Here is a 25,001-nt window from a genome sequence, read left to right on the forward strand (position 1 = left end):
CCCAGGACCCTTTAAGTATCGGCCCAGTCTATGCAAGCACCCTTGCCGATTCGTAGCTGTTGACATACTAGACCAGCAGTCATCACCACAGCCATCGTATATCGCTAGCTTCCTTGGTGCAGCCACAGCTAGCCCGCCCGCCTTACCTTTCCCTCCCGCCGATCACCCCTCCCAATATCAATCCCCCTCTGGCTTTTAGCCACAGCGTAGCATCAATCCTCTCTCCCTCTCTAGCCAAGCCGTGCCAGCCAGCCAGCATATTGCCCAGCGTGAGCAGCCGAGCGCGAGCCAGAGTTACAGACGTTCTAGCCATCCCACCACCGTCGATCACCCACGACGGCTCCGAGTCTAGACCGTTTAGCCATTAGTGGCCAACCACCCTATACCAGGACGTCCGTTCTATACTTTCCACAGCCACCTTTTCCTGGACTACACCACCTCGACACCCGAACAAAACGAGGCTGACGTGGGAGCTTGACCGCCTGGCAGGTCGCAAAAGCAAATCAACACGCAACTTACCCCGACCTTTTGCGGCTTCGCGGCCGCCACGGCATCTCTTCCCCTCATTCTTTGTGGCACAGAACGCCTCTGTGCGCAAAAACGTTGTTGAATGCGGGGAATGGTGTATTGGTACGACGCGGACGCAAGCGCTACCTCTTCTGCACGGCTGTCTTGATAACCAGGCATACAACCGGGCGATGCGAACAATCTGCCCACATGACTAGTCTCCCGCCAATGTGTTAGTTGCGGCTGTAGGTACTAATCGAGAGTGTTTGAATGCGGTGCGGCATGTCGAGAGTGTTTGAATGCGGTGCGGCATGGTATAAGTCGCCGCGATGGGTGGGGGTTGTCCACTGGTACAGTCTGCCCCTGAGGCTACACGACATTATATCAGGACCGTTTATTCCGGGCCAGTTCCAGACGAGTCAGAGCTGTTCGTAAGGATATAGCAGACTGTAACGGGGCGATTGATCGTAGTCAAGACCAGATGATTCAGACTGGCCGAACTGCGGTCCTCGTCAGAATCTCATATCATAGCTCCCCAGACATGCTAAAAGTCTTGCATAAAATAACTCCCCCTTGAGAGCAAAACGGCAAGAAACGCCACCACTAGTTAGTAGAGGCGCGCCAGAGGGACCGTGGGTGGAGACGGCGTCGAGCCAATGCAGACGTGCATGCTGCTCGTACTCTTTACATGCTCATGCCTGGCCATGCACCGCAGGCTGCCAGTCGGTGTGGACTGTCTCTGATTTGGGAGGCGTCAGACAGATGGCAAATAACGCGAGGCATATCACGGACGCCAAGAGCAGGCTGCGGCCGGTGAGTGGGCGGACTACTAGCTTGACGGCTTGGCTGCCTGGGCTGCGTGGTATTTGGCGTGTCTGATGCATTGCGACAGTGGCATGGACAAAAGTCCTGTGTAGCCCGTCAAAGCCCTGAGCTTACTGATGCAACTGACGATGGCTGGCATTGGCAGTAAGGGCGAGTTGATAATAAAATACCCTGGCCTGTATAGCCTCTACGCACTTTTGGAGTCGCTGGGCTCGTAGGGACGACCTTTTGATGATGCCGCATATCGGCTGCATTGACTGCCAGGACAGGTCATGCTGTGTCGTCAGTACCGTTGAGCCGCAACATGGATTCTCCTTGCAGCAGATAACAGCATCGTGAGGTGGGGCATGCGTTGCGGTGGGTACGGCAACGATCCTCTGGAAATGGAGCTTGAGGGAATGCATGCGGGCAGCCTCTGAGTAAATGAGACGGACGATGGTGTATTTTCGTTCTACTAGAAGACGAGGCTTGGTGGTGTATACTTTCTTTGGAATGGGGCGCTGGTAGTGTGTACTTTTTCTCCGAGCGGCGGTGCAGAGATGATTGACAAACTGATTTAGTGGCAAATATACAGCCGTTGTCGGAGCACATCTGCACATCTGGTGCGAGATAATGTGATGGGCGATGGATGGTGTCTGCAAATCTGGTGCTAGATAATGTGATGGGCGATGTCCGATGCGAAACACGCGTCGCTTCATAATGGTGCTTGCCGGGCATCTGGGCAACAATTCTGCGCCGCCTGTCGTGGCCGCCGCGGATCTTGGCCTTGGTGCAGCCGTGGCTCAGTGCGCGTGCCAGGAGGTGCAACGGGCGCGGCGCAGAGCGAGATGAAAAGCTTTCGCGATCGACAGCAATGAGCGAGCGCCCTTGCAAGTTGGCAAGCCGCCAGGTTGTTAGCAGCATGCACGACGGTGGAGAGGAGCAAAAATACTCAGTACTGACGCCCCTGCTAGTGTGCTACAGGCGAGCATCAACGTCGCAGGCTGTGGTGCTCGCGATCGAATCGACGAGCCAATCATGGCAACGAGGGGAAGATGAGTGGTGAGCAAGGACAAAGAGGATGGGTTACATGGCCCAGGCGGTAAGAGATTGCCACTGTCGATGTGTGTACCAGTGTGGTTACAGAATTCTTGACTTGCTCATGTTTCGAAGTTACAGAGGTTGAGTTGCAACAGTCACCGAGATGGTCTGTACCAGTAGAGGCGGCGTCCGGACGCCATCCTCCGTCGAGGCCGCTTTGTGGATTCCTGGGCAGCAGACCACAGTTGTGACGGCAGTGCGAAGCAGCGAGTTGGCAAGTTGGCGAGGTCCATTTTTGGCCGTGTCCGCTTTTTTTTTTGCTAGGTGACAGTAAACCCACATGGCGGCATCGTCGATGTCTTTTTCCTCTTTGGCCGCGTCGAGGATGGGGCTTTGTCTCATTTAACTTTTTCTTACATGGGTTTGTTGTCTTTGTCGGTTCGTATTATGCCCGACGAGTCGTGAGAGATTTGTCGGAAGATGCCAATGCGGTAGAATTGGAGGGCGATCAGAAGTAGGCTGACTGTAAATGTTTGTGTGATCGCGATGCCAGCGTCGTCGTGCTGGAGCCCCCCGCTCCATGCCGACGGGTCCGTAGGTACGGGCGGGTGCTGCTGCACTGGCAAAATTGGACGAACAGCGGCATGGCATGGCCCGCAACGGCTGTGTGAGGCCTGAAGCAGCAGGAATGTGGTGGCTCGTGGGCTTGTTGGGAAGGCGGGCAGTGAGACAGACGGCTGGAGGCGTGGCGTCTTGGTTCATGTGCCTAGATGCAGTGGTAGCCACTAGTTGGTGTGGCTCAAGCAGTGAGCGGCGAGTAATAGGTGCGAGGCTTGATTTGGTGCATGGCGGCTACAGTGGTGGTGGTGATGGTGATGGTGGTGATGGGAGTGGTGGCCGTTTATGACTGGGTTGTTTGAATGTGTTGATATTGATATTGACATTGCTTGGGGAAATAACAGGGCCATGCGGCGCACTGGCTTATTTCGACGGATATTCATCCCTTGTTGGGGGTGGTGGCGAGGCTGCCGGACATGATAATTAGCATTCTGGCATCATTGGCAGGGAGGATTCCTGGATCCGTGGAGATGCACGACGCTTGCAGGCCGTTGAGGCGGGCAGGATGGGCGATGGTTGGCTGGAGGAGGACAGGATAAAAAAGGAAAATTTTTAGTCGCTGAACTCCGACTGATAGAGTCTGATAGTGGCGGGCAAAGGTGGCGCTGGGGGGAGAGGTGCCCCACTGGCTCGCAGCGTTTTGCAGGCAAGACAGGCAGTTGGCAGGCAGGCTTGGATGGCGCCCCACCAAACATGGCCTGTGCAGCCTTATCTCGAGACTTTCGGCGATGGAATTGCTGAAAATTCTGTCGTCGACCGACTCAATTTGCACCTACCTACCGAGAGTTGCATTTGGATGCGGATGCTGGAGCAGAGCATCTTGGCATATGGAGATGGGGCGAATGTCGACCAATTCTTGTTTCCCCGCGGCATACAATTCCTGGAGAAGAGGAGCTTCCGTCTCAAAGTATGTGTCTCTGTCGGCCGCCGTCAAATGAGGCTAACCAACGCCTACTCCTTGCAGCACACCGAGTAAACAAAGTCACGACAGCTACGCCCCATGCATGGCCATGGCGACACCAACGTCCAAGCTCCTCCGAGTACGCTACTGGTTCTTTTCCATGGGTTAGGTCTGCCGCCTCCTTGCGTCTCAGCTAGAGGGGCCAACCTGCCAGGCGTTGTCCTAAAAACGACAGCTTTGCGCCACAGCGCGGCGTCTTGATAAGCAGATCAACAGCAGGGCTGCTTTCGCAAACCGAGTTGCCATTGCGAGGTGCGAGCTAATATATGCAGGCTCGCTAGCACTGATATTATTAGCAGCCCGCATCTTGGCTACCACACGTACCAGTATCAGCGTATTATCAGTAGTGGCAGGGGGATGGACAGGCCAGGCCGCTCTCAGATTAGCGTCCCAGCAGTCGACTAACCCAGCTGGTCCTTCTGAGGTTTATCCTCTTGCGAAGAGCGAATTCCTCGTCAGCAGTTTATTCACTCATCGGTTGCTCTGCTAGGGCTGACGGATGATGGTGCGAATCGTTGGGGGACAACTGCCGCTGATCGCTGTACGGCAAACTTACATATCAGTGCTCGGCAGGCTTGAGAGTGGACTGACCGTGCTCGAGATTGGTTATGTGCTCGCCTCGCCTAATCTAGACCACTCGGTGTCGCAGTCTAATTCTTGGACAGTTCCCCACCGGTGCCGGAGCCGGCGGTGCCAGCCCGGCGCCACGGCGAGAATTCGCCAGAGACGGCAACGCGACGAGAGTTTTTTTTTTAATCGAGAAGGAAAAGGTTGAATACCTTACCCTCCATGCAGGCTGGACCCGTTGGAGGCTTGAGTTGCAGCCATTCGGCCCATCTCTACCGTCTCCGGGGTCATTTGCGCGCGCCGTTGCAGCGCAAAGTCGTGCCAAACTCAAAGCCCGTCCTGTTGTGGTCGGCAGACGGGAAGGCTGTGTGACGGTAGATAGGGACGGTGCATGGCCATCCTGGATGGCCATTCCAAGGCACGGCAATGTGCAAGCACGCTTGCTTTTTGTAAAGCATGTCAAATCAGGGTCCAGACGATCCCCAGAGTAGTTGATTAGATAGTAGATGGTGCAGATATTTCAAGCTGGCCGGCCACCGGCTTACTAGTAGTTGGTACTAATAGCTGATAAGTAGGCGTGGCGTGCCAAGTTCCCAGTATTGGAGGAGCCGGAGATGCGGTGTCTGGTGTTTCCTTGGAGGGCGCGGCACCCGCATGGACATCTAGCTAATTCCCGCAGAATTCCTGGTTGTGCGAAAAATGGCTAAAATAATGCCATGTCCAGTCGTTTTACTTTTGCCACCGTGCAGGGTCCAGCCTGCATTGGCTTCAGATGGTGCCGCATTCTGGCGTGGCGTGTTGCGTGTTCTGGTGCGCCAGTGGTGTCTTTGCTGGTGATGGTGTGTAGCTTTTGCGGGCTCAGTGGCAATGGCGTTGGGTGGTGGGATGGCTAGCGGCCGCTACGGGGAGGCGGTGATGGGTTTTCTGGGTGTGCCAGGAAATGTGTGCCGTGTGCGTGGGCAAAGGAGATTGCAGAAAGGGCAGAGGGATAGATGTGTTGTTCGTTTGGAAGCTGGTGACACTGCCACGGTTGAAATCCGATGCGAGGCGATGCACAGCTTTCACGGCGAGGATGACGATGACGGCATGCAGCTTCAGAGGCGCAACACCCATGTCCGTGGTAAATTGTCTTCTAATTTTTCTTCGGCCTGCCTGGCTGTACCAGTAGTTATCGTCCCACCTGCTGGCCCGCTAAGACTGCAAGCGCCCCAACATGCTGCGCGCCATCACCGTGGGCGTGGATGGCATGCAGGCCTGTGCCTCCACTGCGTGATGTGATGTGCGATGGAGTGGGCTGTTTTATTAGTTGGATTCTGACTGCGAAGAATTACTGAGCATCAAGGTAGTCGTCCATGTACGGATAGCCGTTGCGCGTCTGCAGGCAGGTAGGTAGGTAGGCAGCAATCACTCGGCTCTGTCTCGTGCTCTCGACTCTGTGTATTTTGGTTGGGGTAATCTGAAAAACTGTACACCCGCAAATCACACCACCACTTGGCACCGTTTAGCACCTTGCGGTACCTTCCAGCGGCGTCCCCCAGCGGCACCATCCTCAAGTCTCAGCGCACCAACTGGCAATGCTGGCACGCACCAGCTCCAGCACATATCCCACCAAATTTCTCCAGCTGCAAGCACTAAAAGCCGCTAAAAGCCCCCCAGGCCCGCCTTCTTGGCTAGCGTCCTCTCGGCCCCCCTTGGCCTCCTTCAGCGCTCCTCCAGGCTCCTCTAGTGCTCTCCTGCCAGCGGCACCACGCCCAAAACATCAAAAACACGCCTCCCCCACCTCGTTTTCCTTTGCTCCCGTTCCTCCTCTTCGTCACTCCCACTCCGGGCCAATTTTTTTCTCTTCTCGTCCAGGTCGAGGGGTTGTTTTTGTTTGAATACATCGCCCTTTCAATTCGTCATTCTTCATTTTGGGGTTGGTTTTCGGGTCGCCTGTGTATTCTCCCGCCTCGCTCCATCGTCTTTGACCCGCTCGTCGCTTCCGGCTCGCCTCACTGTACAGTCGCTGCACAGTTTGCTTCGCCACCTACGAACCGACCAACATCATTTCCTCCTTCATATACCCTTCACGACCACTCCCCGTCGTCTGCCGTCGCTAGATACCCCTTCGCCTCGACGAGCGTGTCTGATTGCTGCAATTTTGCCTGGTTTGGTTGCTGGAATATTGCCCAAACTTTGTTTCTCCTGCGGCTCTCTCTCTCTGTGGTACTACCGATCTCTCCGATGTAGGTTCAACCCGCTGCCTCTAACCCACCACAACGCCCAACCTGCGCAATATTGTTCTTCGCCCTGCTTTTGTTTTGTCGCCGGCTTTCTTTTCTCGTCTCGCCTTTTTTCCTTTGATAATTATTCATATCTACCTGAAATCAACATACTAACTTAACCAGCCTAGAGCCATTTGGACGTCTCCCTCTCATGTATTAATCGCCGAATCTTCTCTGAATCATTCGCTTCATCCTACAGTGCTTCTCATATAGGCACTGCTAGTCGATCAACGCCAGCCTCGTCATCGACCCTCTTCCGCAACACATTGTCCATCGCTCTCGAGGGAGGGCGCTGCCCGCCTCTCGCAATGCCTTATACGCCGCCATCTCGATCGCCGGCTTCTTCGGTATCTGCTTCCCCGGACGTCAGCCGACGTTCCTCCATCCAAAATGGCTCTCGCCCCTCCTTGCCGCACTCGGCATCCTACCTAAATAAGCACCGTCGCACACCTTCCATCACAATTGTCAACCCCGACCAGCCAACAGCCGTCCAGCCACTTACAAGCGCCAGCGTGCGACAGTCTCCTCCTCCCATCACAGATGTCCGCCCCATGCCCGCCGGTGCCATCATCTCGCCTCCCGAGTCCGCCTCTGGGAGCGATGACGAGTTTAAACCCTCGGAGGACAGCTTAAAGAACCTCCGCGAGGCCGTCGGTCAGATATCACAGGGCACGCCTCTGTCCTCGGACGAGAACCTGGCCGGTGCGTCCAGAGAGGCCACTGCTCAATCGCCCGGGAACATGCAAATCAGCTTCAGCACCACCGCGCTGCCGTCATATACCGCTAGCTCCGGCCGCAGTATTAGCCATAGCCGCTCTGCCACTGAGCCTCATGCCAGCTTCACATCCACCGACAACTCGGCCACAATCTCATCAGAATCTGATGAGGACGTCCGCAGCAAGCCACAAATGGTTAGGAAAAAGTCGGGCGAACTTGTCCGCCCTGCTCTGCGCGGCTCCTCACGTCGTCGGCCCCTGAGCATGCCTGGCACGCCCGTCTTTTCCAAGGCTGTTCATTTCGACTCTCACCTTGAGCACGTCCGGCATTTCCTCCAGGTAGACCGGCCTCTCGCTGTTAGTGCCGGCTCGTCCCCGGTCGACGCCTACGAGAGCGACAACGAGTATCCCTTCCCTGGTGGCCCCAAGACCCGGACTCCTCCATTTGAGTGGGAGCTCGCCACCACCAACTTTCCCCACGACAACAACCTGATCCGCCGTTCCCTGCCTGCTCGTCTGGAAAAGGTATGGCTGGCCAAGGATCAAAAGTCTCTGCAGGCCTCCATCAGTGTTGCCAACCTCGCCTTCCAGAAACTCATTACCTGCCGTTTCACCCTTGATGGGTGGAAGACGACTTCGGAGGTGACGGGCGAGTATGCATCCTCCATTGATGCTCGCGAAGACGCTGTCGGCCACGACCGCTTCACTGTGTCCATCCAGTTGGCTGACACAGCCAATCTCGAGTGCAAGACGCTCTTCTTCTGCATCCGCTACTCGGTTAATGGCCAAGAGTACTGGGACAACAACAACGGCTCCAACTTCCAGGTCGACTTCCACAAGAAATACCTGCCCCAGCGCGGCAAGGGCCAATTCCTGGGCGCTAACAAGGCCCCGGGTAGTCTGCCTCGCAGCAACCGTCGACAGAGCCACACGACTGGCCCACGGCCTATCTCGATGCCCTCGTCACTCGACGACTTTGCCGACGAGACTGGCTTCTGCTTCGACCAGCCCCTGCACGAGTATCTCGGCGAATGCGGCGCTGGTCTCCGTCTCAAGTCCAAGTCGTTTAACGACCTGGCCAGCGACAACATTATCAAGTCGCTTACTACCCCCAGCGGGGCGGCTTTTGCCAATCGCTACGACTTTGGCGCTTCTTTGGACGCCGCCGTCAAAGCTCGCAAAGACTCTTCCCCTAAAGAGGCCGACACTTTGTACATGAAGGGCAACACCAAGAGTGCACTAACCAACAACTTTGGCGCGTCGCAAACGGTTGTTGTCGCAGCTCCAGGCACCGCTATTGCCAGTTCTTCCTACGAGGAGCTGGTCAACAAGTACTGCTTCTTTGGCGTCAAATCCTCGCCACAGGAGACGCCACTGAGGCCCACCGTGGACACGGGCGACGCCAATATCCTCGCCAGCTACGAGGTGTCGCCGCCCACCTCTCCTGGCAAGGAAAGCGTGCCTACGACCAGCAATGTCGAGTACGCACCCCCCAGACCTACGATGAGGTCCATGTCGCCGAGCTTTACGCCTGCCACGGGCACATCGCCGGCCGACGTTGCTCTTCACGCCCAGCAGACGCCTGATCGATTCGTTCCGGCGACTGCCATTCGGGGATAATTAAAAAACGACCGTTTCACTTGGTCCGTTGCATCACAGCTCGCATTTACGCGGGCCTTTCAAAACGGCTCAGCCGTCTGTTAAGATTGACACACTATGGAGTTTGGTGCTTGTTTATTTCCTACTGTCGATAATGATGTTTTAATGATTGGCCCGCAAGGCCCGGTTTGGTTCTTGCGCTACGGCTTCGCATGGTTATGCGCATGGTTTCGTTGCATTCTGCTTTCGAGCGTGGTATTATTACGGTTTATTGATTTTCAACTCGTACAAGAGTATAGTTAGTTGGACTCTTTTCTTTCAAGGAGTACAGTTTGTGGAACACTTCATCCTCTCCCGCAAAGAGTACATGGTTTGCGGGCTTGTTTCAGAGTATAGCATGATTTTTGGTTGGCACAGCACAAAAGCAACGTTATGGCCGGAAAATCCGTCTGGCGTGGCGGCAGGTGGACATGAGAATTGAATGATAATCATGACATTCATTACAACTGCGTACATTTTGAGTGAAGCGTGTGATACTGTGAATGATGTGACGAATGGCGATGCGAACAGTAATCCGCCAGTGAGGTGACTACACGGCATCCTGTGCAGGCGTCATCCGCGGCCGCGTGCGTCAATTGGCATGGTTGATGCTGAGACTCGAGATATCACCGAAATGAAGTCTCTGTGAGTGTAAGCAGCCCGATTTCAGGCACCACAGTGCGATCGAATTCGTCGGAAACCGGCGTCTAGCTCCGTCCGCGGGCGAAGAAAACGTGGCCGATCCAAGGTATTTTAAATTAGCATCCCGGCAGCTGCCACATATGGTAGGGTGTCGGGATTCTCGCGGCTTATATTCCGAGCTTGGTCTGCGGTCGCTGGTTTAGGCTGCACGGCTGATCGATGCCGCGAGTTGATCTCTAGCCCACGAGCGCAGCTAACATCAGGCTAACCTGGCGATGACGCTATCGACGGACTCCGCGATGACAAACCCAGCATCAACCTCGTACCGCCAACATCTCTTCTTCGAAGACGCCTTCCTTTGCTCAGGAACATCCTATATAAGTCCCTCTTTCTTCTTTCGGGGCTGACATCTCAGCATCCTCAAGAATCGCACTGCATTATCCACGGCAATAACACCACCTCCTTTACAGCTCATACCTTGACCTCGTTCAACTTCCCACGACCATCATGTCCGTCACCCCTCAAGGTCGCAAAATTGCCATTATCGGCGCCAGCGGTACCCTCGGCAAGCCTCTCCTCTCTTCGCTCCTCGCCTCCTCCGCCGGGCACACCATCACCGCCGTCCAGCGCGCCGACGCCACATCCACCTTTCACCCTGCCGTGCGCGTCCTCCGCGGCGACCTCTTTTCCGAGTCCTTTCTCGCGTCTGCCTTTGCCGGCCAGGATGTGGTTGTGCTAATGCCGCCCCTGCCACACATCATCTCGCTGCAAGAACCCGCCGTGCGGGCCGCGGCGCTGGCCGGCGTGCCGTATGTGTTTCCTGCGGAATTCGGGCCCGATCCGTTTGCGACGGGGCTGATTGCGGAGAATGCGCTTTTGCAGAAGAAGAAGCAGATTCGGGACCTTGTTGAGGAGCTGGGCGTGGGCAGCTGGGTCTCCGTCGTCGTCGGCCCGTGGACAGAGTACGGCGTCGGCTTTGGCCTCTGGGGCGTGGATGCCAAGGCCAGGAAGGCGACGCTCTGGAAGGGTGCGGAAGGGAAAGCCAACAGCGCCAGCGCCAAGCATGCCGGTGAGGCGCTCGCCGCGGCGCTGAGCCTGCCAGAGGCGGCTCTGACCAAGGTGAAGAATGGCGCGATTTACACGCCCTCGTTGCGGTTTACTCAACGGGAGCTGCTGGCTGCGGCGCAAAAGGTCACGGGCGGGAACTGGACGGTGGAAGAGCAAGATGTGAAGGATGTGGTGAAGGAGTATGAGGAGGGCCTGGCCAGGGGCGATGAAGATGCAGGGCATGCCAAGTTTTTTGTAACGCATTCGACGGAGGGCAAGGGGGCGGATTTTGAGCACAAGATTGATAGGGAGCTCCAGGAAAAACTGAAGACGCTGGGGCTCGGGGAGGAGACGCTGGAAGATGCGATTCGGGCGACGTTGGCGTAAAGTTGGGCATGGCTTCTTCGGCGATGTTTACGTGGATTTTTAAGAGAGGTTATTCTCGTTGTGATATTAGCATTAAAGATAGAAGCGCTGATTCCATGAAGATGAATGACCACTATATTACACATTAAGATATCATTATCACATACAACTCAACAGACTCTGAAGGGGAACCCTGTCGCCACCGCACTCGTCAGCTGTCGCCTATACGCATACAGACCACCATTATCAAGCCAACACCCTCAACAACAGAACCATACACCCCCTACTGCCGTATCCATAGTCCTCCGTTCCCGTAACTCGCATCCCGCAACGCCCCCGCCTCGCTGCGTATCCCCGCCTTGTGCATCGGCACTCTATCCACCCTCGCCACCAGCATCCCCGTCACGCCACCCAGTCTCTCGCTCCAACCACGCTCGCTCCTGCGCGTCCTCAACCTCTCCCTCGTCTCCTGCGGCTGCCACCTCGGCCGGGCCAGCGTCGCCAGTGTGGTCAGGAGGTCATCAGCATGCCGCTGCATCGCAGCATCCACGTCCTCCACGGCTCCATGCACCGGCCGTAGAAACCCCATCAGGAGAACCTGCAGGGATTCGCCGCACAGCTCAACCTCGTCAAACTCGTGCAAAATATGCACCGCAACAAGGTTCTTGGATACAATACGCGGAGGAGCGTTTTCTGCTGGTGCAATACCGACTACCGCTTCGTTCCATGCTAAATCGCCCTCGTCGGCGCCTTTGATGCGTACCCATGCGGCAAAGGTACCCGTCATGCGCATTGTCAGCTCCTCCGGCACATCCACCAGATTCGCTGTTGGAAAGCCATATCTCGCCGCCGTGTACCCGCTGCCTTTGACCACTCGTCCCGAGAACTTGATCGGAAACGGCATTTCCGGGCCCTCGTCTCTGCCAACGATTCCTACCGTCGGCTCCATCATTGCCGACGACACTGCACGCTCATATCTGCCCATCGTACTAGTCTGCCAGCTCCCTTTCACCATCTCCCCCACTCCCGTCCTCTCGTACCCCCGATACGCCTGCTGCCCGACCTTCTTCACCGTCACGCTCGCCACCTTGCCGACGCCCGCCTTGGCCGCGCCCGTCGCCGCGCCCGCATACGTGGTCACCATGGCGCTGCCCACGACGCTCGCCATCTTGGCGCCCACTTCCAGCGGCATGCTCCGCAGCCCGGCGCCGCGCAGCACGCTGACGTCGGCCGACGTGCTGGCGAGTCGGAACACGGGGCTGCCGCCGAGCACCTTTTTGCCGTCGCTCGTTTGGCAGACCACGATCCGAAAGTAGCCGTCCTGCGCGGCGGCAGGGATCCTCACAATGTGCGTTTCGCGCGGAACATGGCCCTTCATCCTTCCTGTGGCTTTCTTGATGAACCGTTTGAGATCACGCTGGATGCCACGCTCTTCGTTGACGGGAATGTGTGCCGCTTCAGCCCGTGTGCTGGGCGTCACGTCCAGCCAGCTGCTGGTGGTGCCGACCATCGCTTTCAGGGACATGCCCATGCTGCCCGAGTACCCCTTTTGCTGGAGCCACAGCGTGCGCGTCTGCGGGAGCGGCTCATCCGACAATACCGTGATGGTGACTGACGTGTCCGGCCCGCGGTACCACACTAACGCGCCCGAGTGGCGGATGATGCTGTGGTGCCTGGTTGATTCCACCGGACTGCTGATGAGTCCGCCGGCGAAGTACTGCGCTTCGTCCAGCGCCTTCTTCCACGACGATTCCGTCTTGACTGTGGACTCTGCCGAAGTCTGCGGCCGACGTAAATCTACCGAGCTCTTGGCCCTGCGGACTGGCAGGGGGGGCGGCGGTGACAGCGAGTGCGACGCCGCTGCATCGTCAAACACGAAACCAGGAGGCAGCGTCGCGGCCGACTTGTTCTTGGACAAAGGAAACGGAGGCGGCAGTTCTGGCGGTTGATGCTTCTGCCGCTCGTGTAATCGCGTGGCCGACTTGCTGGAGCGGAGGCGAGGCGGCAACGGCGGGCGCCCAGGGAGGGCAGAGTACGGCGGCGGAGGGTCCGCGGGCAACGCGGCGCTGGTGACTGGACGGCGCGGGATACTAAAAGCGCTATATCTCGAGTCCATTGCTGCCTACAGCTTGAGTGTATTTTCGTGGTTGATACCGTAGAAGTATTGTTGTCTCTGGAAAAGGGAGTCTCATTTCGTTTACAGGAGGCAGTCCCCGCCAAGACAACCCCTGGACGGCAGCCACCAGGGACAATCACAAACTCGCAAGTTGCACATTAATGCCGTAAAAAGTGAAGCATATAATTTATTGCTATAAGTATTCCTATGAAATTTACAACAAATGTCTATCTAGCGTTTAAATCTGCGCGTGGTATGCTTAAGTTGCCTCGCGGCGTCTACACGGGAATCTTTCCTGAACATGCTCCTTTTAACGAGTGCATACAAGTACTTGAAATCCAGTCGCAATATACATCTTATTCTCACAATATATGATGTGATAATGAGCAATACTGGTATTGAATAGCAATTGAGATCGATAATCAACCCAAGAAATCCGGCTACTGCCATCCACCGCAAGCAGCTGGTCGGTGGTGAAGCTCAGTGTTGGCTGGTTCTGAAAGACTTGGATGCGTCGGCCTGGGCTGCGCTGCAAAAGTCTTAACACCACTTGTAAACAAAGCTGCCGCAGCGCCGACAACATTTGGCTTCGACGCACCAGTGACATTTCTGGGATTTCATCATCACTCTGCATAGCTTTGAGTTATCAGAGCGTGGAATGTGATGCTTTTTTTTCTCTTCTTTTCTGTGTCTGCCTTGCATCATCAGCAAGTTCATTTGTAATTGACGCTGAGACGTAGTGCTCCTGTCGGGGTGGTAATTGGTGCCGGCCGATGACCAGAAACTGACAACTGAAGATAACACAGTTTTGAGGCATTTTTAGAAGGGGAAGAAATGAATTGGCCTGGACAAGTTGACAGTTCTATTCCGTGGTCGAATTCGGTCGAACTCGGAATGCTTGGAAATAAGCAGCACTAACCAGGCTCTAGCGACTCAGACTAGTGGATCGGGGACGACGCCCCCAGTCGTCGATTCTCAATGCGATGAATTACCAATGAGTGTTAAAAGATAAAGTGCTGCTTAGAGCTGTGTCCAGCATTCTGTATTTGAAATGGTTTATGCTTCGAAATCACTGTAGCCAAATTAATCAGCTCTATCTGCCCAAGTCAGATTATACGCATTTCACTGTAATGTAAGGATATAAAGCAAGCGAGAAATAACAACAATTCAATCACAGCTTCAGTTCAAAAACGAAAAAGCAAGAGACTCGGAACCAGAAATTCAAAACACAGTCTTCAACTATAACTCTATTCACTACATCCATCTCAAAATCATCAACTACGACCTCCATCACCATGCCCTCCATTATTGTATTCGGAGCCTCTGGCTTCGTCGGTGGTAAGTCAAAAGGCACCTTCACCGAGGGCCGCTACTGACTCGATTGTTCCAGCTCCGTATATCAAGGCCGTCAAGGAGGCACACCCAGACTGGCCTGTGACTGCATACGTGCGTGCCACTGTGCCCGAGAAGCATTCCAAGGATACCCTCGGGGTCAATCGCGTCATTTTCGGCGACTTTGGCGACTTTGAAAAGGTCAAGAAGTCGAGCAGTGAGCATGACATTGCAGTGAACGCCGGCAACTCCTTCACCGCCGACCCAGTCGCCGCGATCATCGCCGGCCAAAAGGAAAAGAGCGACGGGTCCAGAGGCATCGTCCTGCACATTAGCGGTGGCGGAAATTTCATCGACTTTGGCACATCTGGAAACTTTAATGCAGACAGCAAGGTATGGAATGACGCCAATGAAGACGACATCAAGGCTGTGCACAAAGACATGTTCAATGGCCAGTCCGATACCCTGGTTCTTGAGGCTGGAGCTGCCAAGGACATTGATACCTACATCATTTGTCCGTCTGTCGTATATGGAGGGTCTAGCGTCTCATCGCCCACGATGGGAATTGGCTATAGTCTCATCACTGGCAATGCCAAGCCTCTCGGCTACGTTCCATTTGTTGGTGATGGCACCGCTGTTCTGAGCACAGTATGTGGTTTATATACTCAGAGCTTTTCGTGCTACTAACGAAACTAATAGTGTCATATCCTCGACCTGGTCGATTTTCTCGTTAAAATCTCTGGCGTTGCAGCTCAGGGACCAGCTCAGGGGTCCGCGTTTAGCCGCTACTACATGCTGGAGACTTCTCGAGTGTCCTGGAAAGATCTTGCGACCGAGGTCGCCAAAGTCATGCACGCGAGAGGCATCTTTGCCAGTCCGGAGCCCAAGAATGTACCGTTTGAGCAAGCTGGCGAAGGAGAGGTCAAGCATCTCGTGGCAGCGAACATGCTTATGCAAGGTGATAGGGCCCGCGCATTGGGTTTCAAGCCCCAGCATCCCAGCATTCTGGCGCAGATACATGAGGATCTCAAGAGCGTTCCCATCTAACTTACTAGAAAGGGTAGACCTATTTAGTGTGAGAAGAAACTAGTATTGGAGATTTTATCGAATCACGAGGTGCTTTCTGCTGAGACCATCAAGGCTATGTTGTGGCCGGTGATTGTTTCCGACCGTCAAGAAACCAAGGACAAAAGCTGTCTGGGATACTTGGCAAGTCCCAACTTACATATGAATTTTAAAAAAAAAAACGCTTCATTTATTTTGAAGCATCAAATTGAACCTCAGATCTATGCGCGGCATGTTTGAACTGCTTGGTGGTGCTAACGTGGATCGTTCATGCGCCCACCATGTCGAGCCCCGCCAACTCATCCTTGCAAAACAACTCACAGAGCTTCACCATGTCCTTATAAACGCTGGCGTAGTTCTTAGCTATGCGATTCGTCATGACGGGAGAAAGTACTTACACTGGCCCCTGATCAGAAGCCGGCATATACATGGCATTGCCGAGATTGAACGGCAACGAGTACAACAGATTTCTCGCGTCCCAGTCTTCTTCTTTCAGCCACACGCGTTAGTCAACAGGCACATCCATTTCCGAAATCGCGACGTCTTACTTGGTTCCGATGGCTCCATGTGCTTTTTGTAGCTCGCCATGTACGACCCATCACTCAGCTCGTGTCGCGGCGCGCGCCAATTGCCCACGTCATACTCGCTATGTCCGTAGAACGAGCACGGGTCAAACACAAAGGCCTCGCCCGTGCATGCGTCCGTTGCCGTATTGCCATCCCAGCAGTCCCCATGCAGCAGACTAGGCTTCAGGGTCCGTCCGTCTTGCTGGAGCGGGAGCAGCAGCCGCGGGACGACGTGCTTGAGCACCAGCTGCGCCACGGCGTCAAAGTTGGGAAGATCAACCAGGATCGGCCCAGCCAAGTCGATAATGTGGCCGAGATGCGCCTGGAGTACCGCGCACCATGAGTCGTCCCAGAAGCCCACGTTCTGCCGGATACGCCCGTGGTTGGTGCGGGTATGGAAGCCAAACCTGCCAGTTGGCGAGACGGACTGCGCGTGCAGTTTTGCGAGGCCTTTTGCAAGAGATTCCGGTTTGGCGGGCTGCACCAAGTAATGTTTGGCTGTGATTAGTCTTCGGCGTTCGCTTGCATTGCACACGCGCAGCGTTACTTACCTGGGAGCGGAATTCCCGAAACTCGGCCAGCAGAAAGTACGCTTCCCCATCCTCATACGGGCCCCATGCGTACGGCTTTGGGACAAAGCCGGGTACAACGGCGTCGATCGCCTTGAGAGACTCATACTCACCCTCGCACATTTCGCAGCCAGTGTCTCCTAGCCGAATGACCTATCTTTTGTCAGCGCCAACGCTATGAGCAAAGATGGCTGAGACGTACTTTGAGAAAATAGCTCTTCTCCTCTCCAGACTTCAGTTTGACCCTGACCTGCGCTGTCTTTCCCCAATGTGACTTGCCATAGTCTAGCACAGACAGGAGCTGCGCGCCTTTGTCGGGAAACACTGTTGGATGAGCAACGGATCACACAAGATAACCAAAACGAAGTATTTATTTACCCTTAACGACGTTCTTATCGACGTAAACGAGCTTGCCGCTCTCAGCAATAGTACTTGACATGTTTTTCGGTTTAAGCTGGAAATATTTAGGTGGCAGTACAATGTTGGGTGACTCTGTTAATCGATTTTATATAGTACCCCTCACCAGTCATCCTACAGGTTACACTGCAGGGAACAAAGGTCACGCGACAACGACCCTGCTGCATTTAGCCACTATGACTTGTTTAAGTATTGGAGTCTTTTATAAGAGTGAGCCATGATTCTTGATCAGAAATGTCATTTATCGCCGCTGCTAGCTACCCATACCTGCTGGTTGGCTGTATCTGCTTCTGGCGGCGGTGACCATTTGTGGATATATTTGCTGAATTGAAAGCAATGGAGGATATATCCTCCGTACGCTGGGAATTTGCAAGTATACACACACATCCACCTAAAAACGCACCTGCTTTCGCAGCCTATGCCTCGTCTGCTTCGGCCGCGGCTGATCCGGGTCAAAGCCCACGAGACAGTTGACCGTCTCCGCCCCTTCTCCCGCATCATTAATCTCGCTCCCCGTCGGCCCCTTCCAACCCCCCGATAGTTTGACCCAGCCATCCAGCGCATCCGTCATGGTCCTGCCCAGCTGCATCGCCTTGTCCGCCCTCGTGTGCGCGTAATGCGTCAACAGCCTCGTCGCCGCCGGCCCGTCGCCACCGTCAAGCAACGCCTGGGCCGCCTTTTCCACCCACGACACGTCCTGCATCGACTGCGCCTCAAAGGCCGTCAGCATCTCGGTGACGAGCGGCAGGAACGTGTCTGGCGCGGAGCACATGTAGTACAGCACGCGCTTGAACATGCGTCCCGCGAAGCCAGACGCCTCCTGGAGCTGGAAGTCGGGGTGGAGGAAGCTGCTCGACGCGCCGGTGGTCAGATACCTGTGCTCGCTGTACTCGGGAGGGATGGAGTCGACGCCCAGCCACCAAGGGATGAATGGCGCAGCGACGGAGCCGGTAGGCGCATTCCAGATCCGGAGCAGATTGGGTTCGATGTCGACGTGCAGACGCACGACCTGCCCGTAGCCCGCCTCGTCGTCGGAGATTCGGTGGTCGCGCACCCGCTCCATGAGCTTGGTCTCTGTGAGGGGCACCATGGCGAGGGTGGCCTCTTCGAGGTTGGCTTGCGACATGTACTTGAAGCCGCCGTTGCGGGCGGTGACGTTGCCCTGCATGCCGTAGACGTTGAAGATGTTGAATGGCTGACCAGAGGATGCGTTCCACCAGCCCTGCTCTACAGCAAAGGACACCAGATTGTCCGAACCCATGTAGTCGCTGCTGCTTGTATAATTGGTTGGGAAGTTTTCAATATATCCCGGATACAGCACACGCACTTCATCCGTCTTTAGGCGTTCTGCCGCCCACAGCCCCTTGCCTCCCGCAAACTCCCATACCACCCATCCCTCGCCCTTGTCCGCAATTAGATGCGTGTTGCCTCCATACGTCGCGTACCCGTGTTTCTTGATCAAATCACCAATAATCTGCACTCCGTGCCTCGCCGTGTCCGCCCTCTCCATGACCAGTCGCGCCAGGTCCGCATACTGGACACCCCTCTGCGGCGTCGGCGTCATGTCCACCAGCTCGTCTCTGTTGCTGGCCCAGACGTCGCGCACCGCGACGCCCTTTTCATTCAGCCCGCCGTTGGTCAGAGGCGCGGGGAAGCCCTCGTAGTCGGAGTACTCCATGCTCATGTACCGGTAGGTGTGGCGGACCTGGGGGATGGTGATGAGCTCGCCGGGGATGACGGCGGCCGCGGTGACGCCCACGGTGACGGTGGCGTTGGGTGGATGGTCGCGGGCCGGGAAGAGCTGCAGCCAGTGTGACGAGACCTCCTCGCCAGTGCCGCCGACGAGGACGGCATTGTCGGCAGTGAGGTCCTTGCCGACGTAGAAGGCGTAGCTGGCGGCGGCGGGTGCAGCCAGGCAAAGGGTGTGCAGTAGTGGAAGCATGGTCTAGTAACGCATGATTGTAAAACACTTCACTTTGAATGACGTGTGATTGAAGCTGGGGAATCGGGCAGGTTTAAATGCCTACGCCGTCCGGACTCGGAGGCCGCGGCGTGCTCCGGGAGCTGCCCCTCCCCGGCGTCTTCCACCTGCAGCGGGAGTTATAATCAGTGGACATGATCTACAAGGGGTGGTTGACGGCAGATGTTAAGAGAATATCGAGGTTTGGAGCGATTTACATATGCCAAGGCATTATTCTCCCAAAAGGTAGGTGATGGGCGCGAGGGCCGGCCGAGCGTGCCCCTCCCTGGCGGCGACTGAGCGGGCGGGCTGGAGCTTACGAGGGCAGTTTACCGCCTCTTTCACGATGCACCATCTACGACCACAACTTGATCTCTAGCCAGTTCTTATCCGCTTGGTGGATTTTTTTGTTAGAAGCCAGTCCAGCCCAAAAGAATTCCCGAGCAAGACTCATCGTTGCCTGCCCGCTCCGGCCGCCATCGACCTCGGCCGCTTTGTGCTCCGAGGCCCCCGATCGAGGCCACACCGACGACCGACCGAACAGCGCACGCGACGCAAAGCATACTGCAGCGGTTCTGATTGGCGTTGCAGAATCGCTCAGCTGCACACCATGTCTGGTCTCGAGGCCGCCGACATCTCCGCCGCGTACGATGCCGTGCGCAGCGACAAGGAGCCGACCAACTGGCTCCTCATCTCGTACGCCGGCGCGACGGGCAGCAAGCTGGCCCTGACGAGCACCGGCACGGGCGGCCTCTCCGAGATGGCCGCGTCGCTGGACGACGCCGAGGTGCAGTACGGGTACGTGCGCATCGAGTACGCCAACGACGCGGAGAGCACGCGGGTCAAGTTTGTGCTGGTGATTTGGATCGGCGAGGGCACCAAGGTGATGCGCAAGGCGCGCGTCAGCGTCGAGAGCGGCGACGTGAAGCGCGTGCTGGCGCATCACAGCATTGCGGTGACGGCGAGCGACAAGTCGGAGCTGGAGGAGAAGGACATTGTGGCCAGGCTGCGCAAGGCCGGCGGGGCGGACTACAACGGTGGACGGGGATGAACCTCGCAGGACAGACGATATATTGTAGATTTCTTGGAATAGAATGTGTCTGTGGATGGGACAGGCTGTCGTTGCTGCTGCTCGGGATCAAGTTGGTGTCGGCAGGGCGGTGTCTGAGGCTACTTGGGAATGGCGGACTGCCATGTTTATGGAGTTGAAAAGCACATCTAGAAGCATGGCATTTTGGAAATGGGAGCAATATGACTGATGACAGCTGCTGCGGCACGCGAGATGCATTAATCCCTGCAAGAACATGCAGGTCTTGGCCTGAGTACTGATGCTGGCTTTACGGCAAGACATCCGATGGGTGAACCTGCATCGCGCCGTCAGGATGTCAAGCTACTGGGCTAATAAAGAAGTATGCTGGGGGTGTACAACAACGCCATCTTGCCCTGTACGCTGGCAATTTCATCAAGTGAACTTGGACTTTTTCACATGCCCTTGATGCAGATTGCAACCACTCCACCACTGTCCACAGCTGCATGGCCTTTTCCTCGTGGCTTGCGGTAGCGTCGTCCATACGAAGGGCTTACAAGGGCTACCAGTAGTACTGGTAATACTGGTAATGAAGGCGCAAAAAAGGACAGCCCTAGCGAGACTTGGCCTGTTGAGGATCAGCAGGGACTTTGTGGTGGCGGCGACATTGGGAGCGGCCGCTGTTTATTATCCCTTAAGCCTCAGCTGTCACCACGAAGCTGCAATTTCCCTAGCAGCACCCATCTCCCTAATCCGTATGCAGACCAGCAACAGCAACAGACAGACTTCCAGTCAGTCAGTCAGTCCTCCACTTTGCCGTGATAAACCGGTCCGTTGCAGACGTCGTGTCCACCGAGTCGTTTCTTTTTGCGGCAATTAAAATTCTCTGCGCGTGTTTAACAGTTGAACGTCCGTTAAATTACGCTGCCAAAAAAACGGTCCACAGGGGGGGGACGGGCAAAAGTCAGGCTTCAGCCCACTGCGGGCCATTGAACCAGTGGCAGAACCAATGCAAAGCTAGACCATTTTATGCTTTCCATTTGGTAACAAGAGCACTGGAATTCAGTCCAGAGTGGATTTCTCTTTTAGAGTGTGTCGCCTCAGCGAATGGCAAGGCCAAGGTAGAGCGGGCTGGCCGGAATAGTGCACCGACGGCGCTGCTTTGGAAAAACGGCAACTTGCCCTTACTCAGTAGCGACCAACCAGCCCGGCCACGTTACAGGGGGTATCCACTCCCTCCGTCCCCTGTAAAAATGTCGCTAGTCAGTTCGACAGTGTGTGCCAGTACCAACCAGTAAGCCACTTTGGGGACCGTCCGAGACGGCGACGACGCTGGTTGGCTGTTTTGCCTCCAAGCCACGACATTGAATCATGCAAAACTTCTTCTTTTCCGCGTCTTGTTTGCCTGACCTTGCAACTTGCACCTAGCCAAATCACCGTCCCCTCCCAGCTAAAACGTGCAGCGCGGCTGGTGGCTTGCCCGCTAGTGAAAAGCTAGCGCTTGTCCGTGGCGTGCCGTGCTTGATGGTGTGCGTCGCGTGTTGCGATTTTCCAGCTGTAGGAATATATGCATGCATGCAGCGTCTAAAAGGCCCGATGTTTCTCTATTTCTTTGTTTCCTTGTATCGTTCTGTTCTGATGTTCCGGTGCAGCCAACTCTGACCACCACTGACTGACGGCTGGTTGCCAGCGACACACGCAAATCCACTGCCCACGCCCGCCCCGTCCGTCCCCTTATATCGCGCTTGGCGTCGAGCCAAGACTCTCCATGGCCCCGTCTGGTGAGATGTCTTCCACAGGTTCGCTGCAGCTCTGCGGCATGACCGCCCCAGAGTGACGTCGTTTGGCCCCCTTCGGTGTGAGCGAGCCTTCTCCTCTGCATCGCTGCCCTCGGGCTCTCCACGGGGAGAGGGGATCCATCCGCTACAGTGCCCGCTCGCCCCTGTAACCAGTAAGCAACACCCACCCCTCCTGTGGCCTGAGCTGAGCTGCCAGTGGTTGCAAACGCCTGTTGGATCGACAGCAGCCATCAGCCAGCGCGACAAGGTAGCATTTTTTTTTCTGCGACGCGGCGCCATGGGTTTCTCGTAATGAAACTGGTTTGCGACTAAAATTGTGGCTTCTAGAAGCATGCTGATTTTTTTCATTCACTCCATTTAACTGATTGATGCCCTTTGTTCATCGACCCTGCGCCCGCGTCTTTTATAGCGCACCAAGCCCTGTACACACCCCACTGGCGCCCGCTGTCCAAATCTTCTTTTCAGCCTCGCACCTCGACATTGGCCCATCCCATTCCGGCACCTCTCTGCTTTCGTACCAATCCGTAATATTGTATCTTGTACCTGTCCATATTATTTTAGCCTTTTTTTTTTTTTTCCTGCGCTGTGTCTCTCCTTCGTCTTATATCTCGGCTCCTCCCCCGCGTGCCACCACGTTGCACCCTTTCTCCAAACTGCAACACTATTTCTATTTTATTTCTGTCGCTGGGTGTCAACAAGCGACAACACCACCGAGACAGCGCGCGGCCGACCCGAACCACACACTGCAGCTTGTTTATAAATAACTCTTCTGTCTCAACTCCAATCTCTTTTTTTTCTGCATAGATAGGGCCGCCCCCTCTTCTCCATTTCTTGTGGCGCACTTCCACACACACACGCCCCCCTCGGTCGCCTGCCCGCTCTGGGCATAGCCTCACGTGCGCACCCTCGTTCGCTTTTGCGCTTCCTTGCCTATTTACTGACCAACGCCCGCAGCCTCGTCTTTCGTCTCTTGCACATCACCACTTCCTCCTCCTCCCCAAACCATGGCAACTGGTGTCGACTCCTCCAACGGCTCCGGCAAGATGGATCTCAAGACCGACTACGCCGCTCCGCGCATGTCCACCGAGGACAATGCCGACCACTTCCTCGAGTCGCTGGGCTACAAGCCCGAGCTGTCGCGCAACCGCTCGACCGCCCAGGTCGCCTTCATGTCCTTTGTCCTCGCCTCGATCCCCTACGGTCTCGCCACCACCCTCATCTACCCCATGATTGGCGGCGGCTCCGTCGTCGTCATCTGGGGCTGGGTTCTCGTCTCTCTCATCATCGTCTGCGTCGCTGCCTCTCTTGGTGAAATCACCAGCGTCTACCCCACTGCTGGAGGTGCGTTTCTGCGGTCCCTCGATGAATTCTCCTCGCTCATTTCTCTTCAGGTGTCTACTATCAAGCCTTTATGCTCTCCCCGCCCAACTGGCGTCGTATCGCCAGTTGGGTCTGCGGCTGGCTCTACGTTGTCGGAAACATTACCATTACCCTCGCCGTCAACTTCGGTACTGCCCTCTTCTTCATTGGCTGTATCAACGTCTTTGACAAGGGTCTCGATGCCGAGGGCGCCCCCATTCCCATGATTGCGGGCAACAGCTGGCAGCAGTTCCTCATCTTCCTCGCCATCACCGTGCTGTGCAACCTTATTTCCTCTCTTGGAAACAAGTGGCTGCCCTGGATCGACGTAAGTCTACCTGCAAGATGACTTGCTTCCCCACACCGAACTATCACCGAACCCGGCACACGGCTCCGACCTCCGTCCTCCGTCCCCCGTGTCCTAAACCATGCTGACTGACTTGCGCCCCAGACTGCCGCCATCTTCTGGACATTTGCCGGCGTCATTGCCATTACCATTACCATTCTTGTCATGGCCAAGAACGGCCGCAACTCTGGCGCTTACGTCTTTGGTAACTTTGAGACTTCCTCCGGCTGGCCCAAGGGCTGGTCCTTCATGGTCGGCCTCCTGCACGCCGGCTACGCCACTTCATCAACCGGCATGATTATCTCGTACGTCTCCTCCATCATTGGATAATTGCCCCTTCGCATTGAAATGACCCTCCTTGCGACCCGCCTGTTATCTACCCCCCTGGGAGACATGGTGCTAACTGGTTATAGCATGTGCGAAGAAGTCCAGGAACCCGCCACCCAGGTCCCCAAGGCCATGGTCGCCACCATCTTCATCAACACCTTTGCCGGCCTGCTCTTCCTCGTTCCCCTCATGTTCGTCATGCCCGCCGGCGAAATCGCCGCCATCATCGACTCGGGCCAGCCCGTCCCTTACATCATCAAGTCCGCCGTCGGCTCCCCTGGCGGTGCCATCGGCCTCCTGGTTCCCCTCATGGTCCTCGCCCTCATCTGTGGCATCGGCTGCACCACTGCTGCCTCCCGCTGCGTCTGGGCCTTTGCTCGCGACGGTGCCATTCCCGGCTCCAAGTGGTGGGTCACGGTCAACAAGAAGCTCGACGTGCCCCTGAACGCCATGATGCTCAGCATGGTTGTCCAGATTGTGCTCGGCCTCATCAACTTTGGCTCCGCCGTTGCCTTTAATGCCTTCTCCGGTGTCGGTGTCATTTGCCTGACTGCGTCGTACGCGACTCCCATTGCCATCAACATGCTCACGGGCCGTCGCCACGTAGCCGATGCTCCCTTCCGCCTCGGCAAGTTTGGCTACTTTGCCAACTTTGTTGCCGTCGGTATGTTCTCCCCTCCCTACACTCGAAAAGCGGACGTTTTACTGACAAATGTAGCTTGGTCCCTCCTCGCCCTCCCTCTCTTCTGCATGCCCACCAACTATCCCGTCACCAAGGTCGAAAACGTCAACTTTGCCTCGGTCGTCTTCGCCGCCGCCATGGCCATCTCTGCTCTGTGGTACATTGTCTGGGGCCACCGCAACTACGCCGGTCCCCCCGTGCAGGAGCACCAGCACACGCTATAAACTAGGCGTGATTCGATATCATGTGCATGTGTGTATTTTTT

General features: G+C 55.8%; 9 protein-coding genes across 9 annotated transcripts; 6 read left to right on the top strand and 3 right to left on the bottom strand.

Annotated features, from left to right (window-relative positions):
* Positions 1-5,609: 5,609 nt before the first annotated feature.
* LMH87_008422 (uncharacterized protein) lies at positions 5,610-6,922 on the top strand (the record flags this gene model as incomplete). Its single annotated transcript, XM_056198203.1, has 3 exons — positions 5,610-5,618; positions 6,353-6,723; positions 6,886-6,922. The coding sequence occupies 3 exons, from the start codon at positions 5,610-5,612 to the stop codon at positions 6,920-6,922; spliced, it is 417 nt and encodes a 138-aa protein (XP_056057523.1).
* A 148-nt stretch (positions 6,923-7,070) lies between these two features.
* On the top strand, positions 7,071-9,098 carry LMH87_008423 (uncharacterized protein; the record flags this gene model as incomplete). Its single annotated transcript, XM_056198214.1, has 1 exon — positions 7,071-9,098. The coding sequence occupies one exon, from the start codon at positions 7,071-7,073 to the stop codon at positions 9,096-9,098; it is 2,028 nt and encodes a 675-aa protein (XP_056057524.1).
* A 1,167-nt stretch (positions 9,099-10,265) lies between these two features.
* On the top strand, positions 10,266-11,192 carry LMH87_008424 (uncharacterized protein; the record flags this gene model as incomplete). Its single annotated transcript, XM_056198225.1, has 1 exon — positions 10,266-11,192. The coding sequence occupies one exon, from the start codon at positions 10,266-10,268 to the stop codon at positions 11,190-11,192; it is 927 nt and encodes a 308-aa protein (XP_056057525.1).
* Positions 11,193-11,454: 262 nt separating this feature from the next.
* On the bottom strand, positions 11,455-13,287 carry LMH87_008425 (uncharacterized protein; the record flags this gene model as incomplete). The annotated part of the gene is made up of 1 exon (XM_056198237.1): positions 11,455-13,287. The coding sequence occupies one exon, from the start codon at positions 13,285-13,287 to the stop codon at positions 11,455-11,457; it is 1,833 nt and encodes a 610-aa protein (XP_056057526.1).
* Positions 13,288-14,582: 1,295 nt separating this feature from the next.
* On the top strand, positions 14,583-15,666 carry LMH87_008426 (uncharacterized protein; the record flags this gene model as incomplete). The annotated part of the gene is made up of 3 exons (XM_056198248.1): positions 14,583-14,625; positions 14,678-15,267; positions 15,319-15,666. 3 exons carry the CDS (start codon positions 14,583-14,585, stop codon positions 15,664-15,666), a joined length of 981 nt encoding a protein of 326 aa, XP_056057527.1.
* A 286-nt stretch (positions 15,667-15,952) lies between these two features.
* LMH87_008427 (uncharacterized protein) lies at positions 15,953-17,258 on the bottom strand (the record flags this gene model as incomplete). The annotated part of the gene is made up of 6 exons (XM_056198259.1): positions 15,953-16,031; positions 16,083-16,173; positions 16,233-16,728; positions 16,802-16,972; positions 17,022-17,143; positions 17,198-17,258. The coding sequence occupies 6 exons, from the start codon at positions 17,256-17,258 to the stop codon at positions 15,953-15,955; spliced, it is 1,020 nt and encodes a 339-aa protein (XP_056057528.1).
* Positions 17,259-17,627: 369 nt separating this feature from the next.
* LMH87_008428 (uncharacterized protein) lies at positions 17,628-19,178 on the bottom strand (the record flags this gene model as incomplete). Its single annotated transcript, XM_056198271.1, has 1 exon — positions 17,628-19,178. The coding sequence occupies one exon, from the start codon at positions 19,176-19,178 to the stop codon at positions 17,628-17,630; it is 1,551 nt and encodes a 516-aa protein (XP_056057529.1).
* A 628-nt stretch (positions 19,179-19,806) lies between these two features.
* On the top strand, positions 19,807-20,247 carry LMH87_008429 (uncharacterized protein; the record flags this gene model as incomplete). Its single annotated transcript, XM_056198282.1, has 1 exon — positions 19,807-20,247. The coding sequence occupies one exon, from the start codon at positions 19,807-19,809 to the stop codon at positions 20,245-20,247; it is 441 nt and encodes a 146-aa protein (XP_056057530.1).
* Positions 20,248-21,991: 1,744 nt separating this feature from the next.
* LMH87_008430 (uncharacterized protein) lies at positions 21,992-24,960 on the top strand (the record flags this gene model as incomplete). Its single annotated transcript, XM_056198298.1, has 9 exons — positions 21,992-22,004; positions 22,058-22,174; positions 22,219-22,269; positions 22,913-22,918; positions 22,977-23,363; positions 23,414-23,709; positions 23,833-24,032; positions 24,141-24,718; positions 24,773-24,960. 9 exons carry the CDS (start codon positions 21,992-21,994, stop codon positions 24,958-24,960), a joined length of 1,836 nt encoding a protein of 611 aa, XP_056057531.1.
* Between the last annotated feature and the right edge of the window lie 41 nt (positions 24,961-25,001).

The sequence above is a fragment of the Akanthomyces muscarius genome (genome assembly GCF_028009165.1).
Source record: "Akanthomyces muscarius strain Ve6 chromosome Unknown contig_16, whole genome shotgun sequence".
Classification (NCBI taxonomy): Eukaryota; Fungi; Ascomycota; class Sordariomycetes; order Hypocreales; family Cordycipitaceae; genus Akanthomyces; species Akanthomyces muscarius.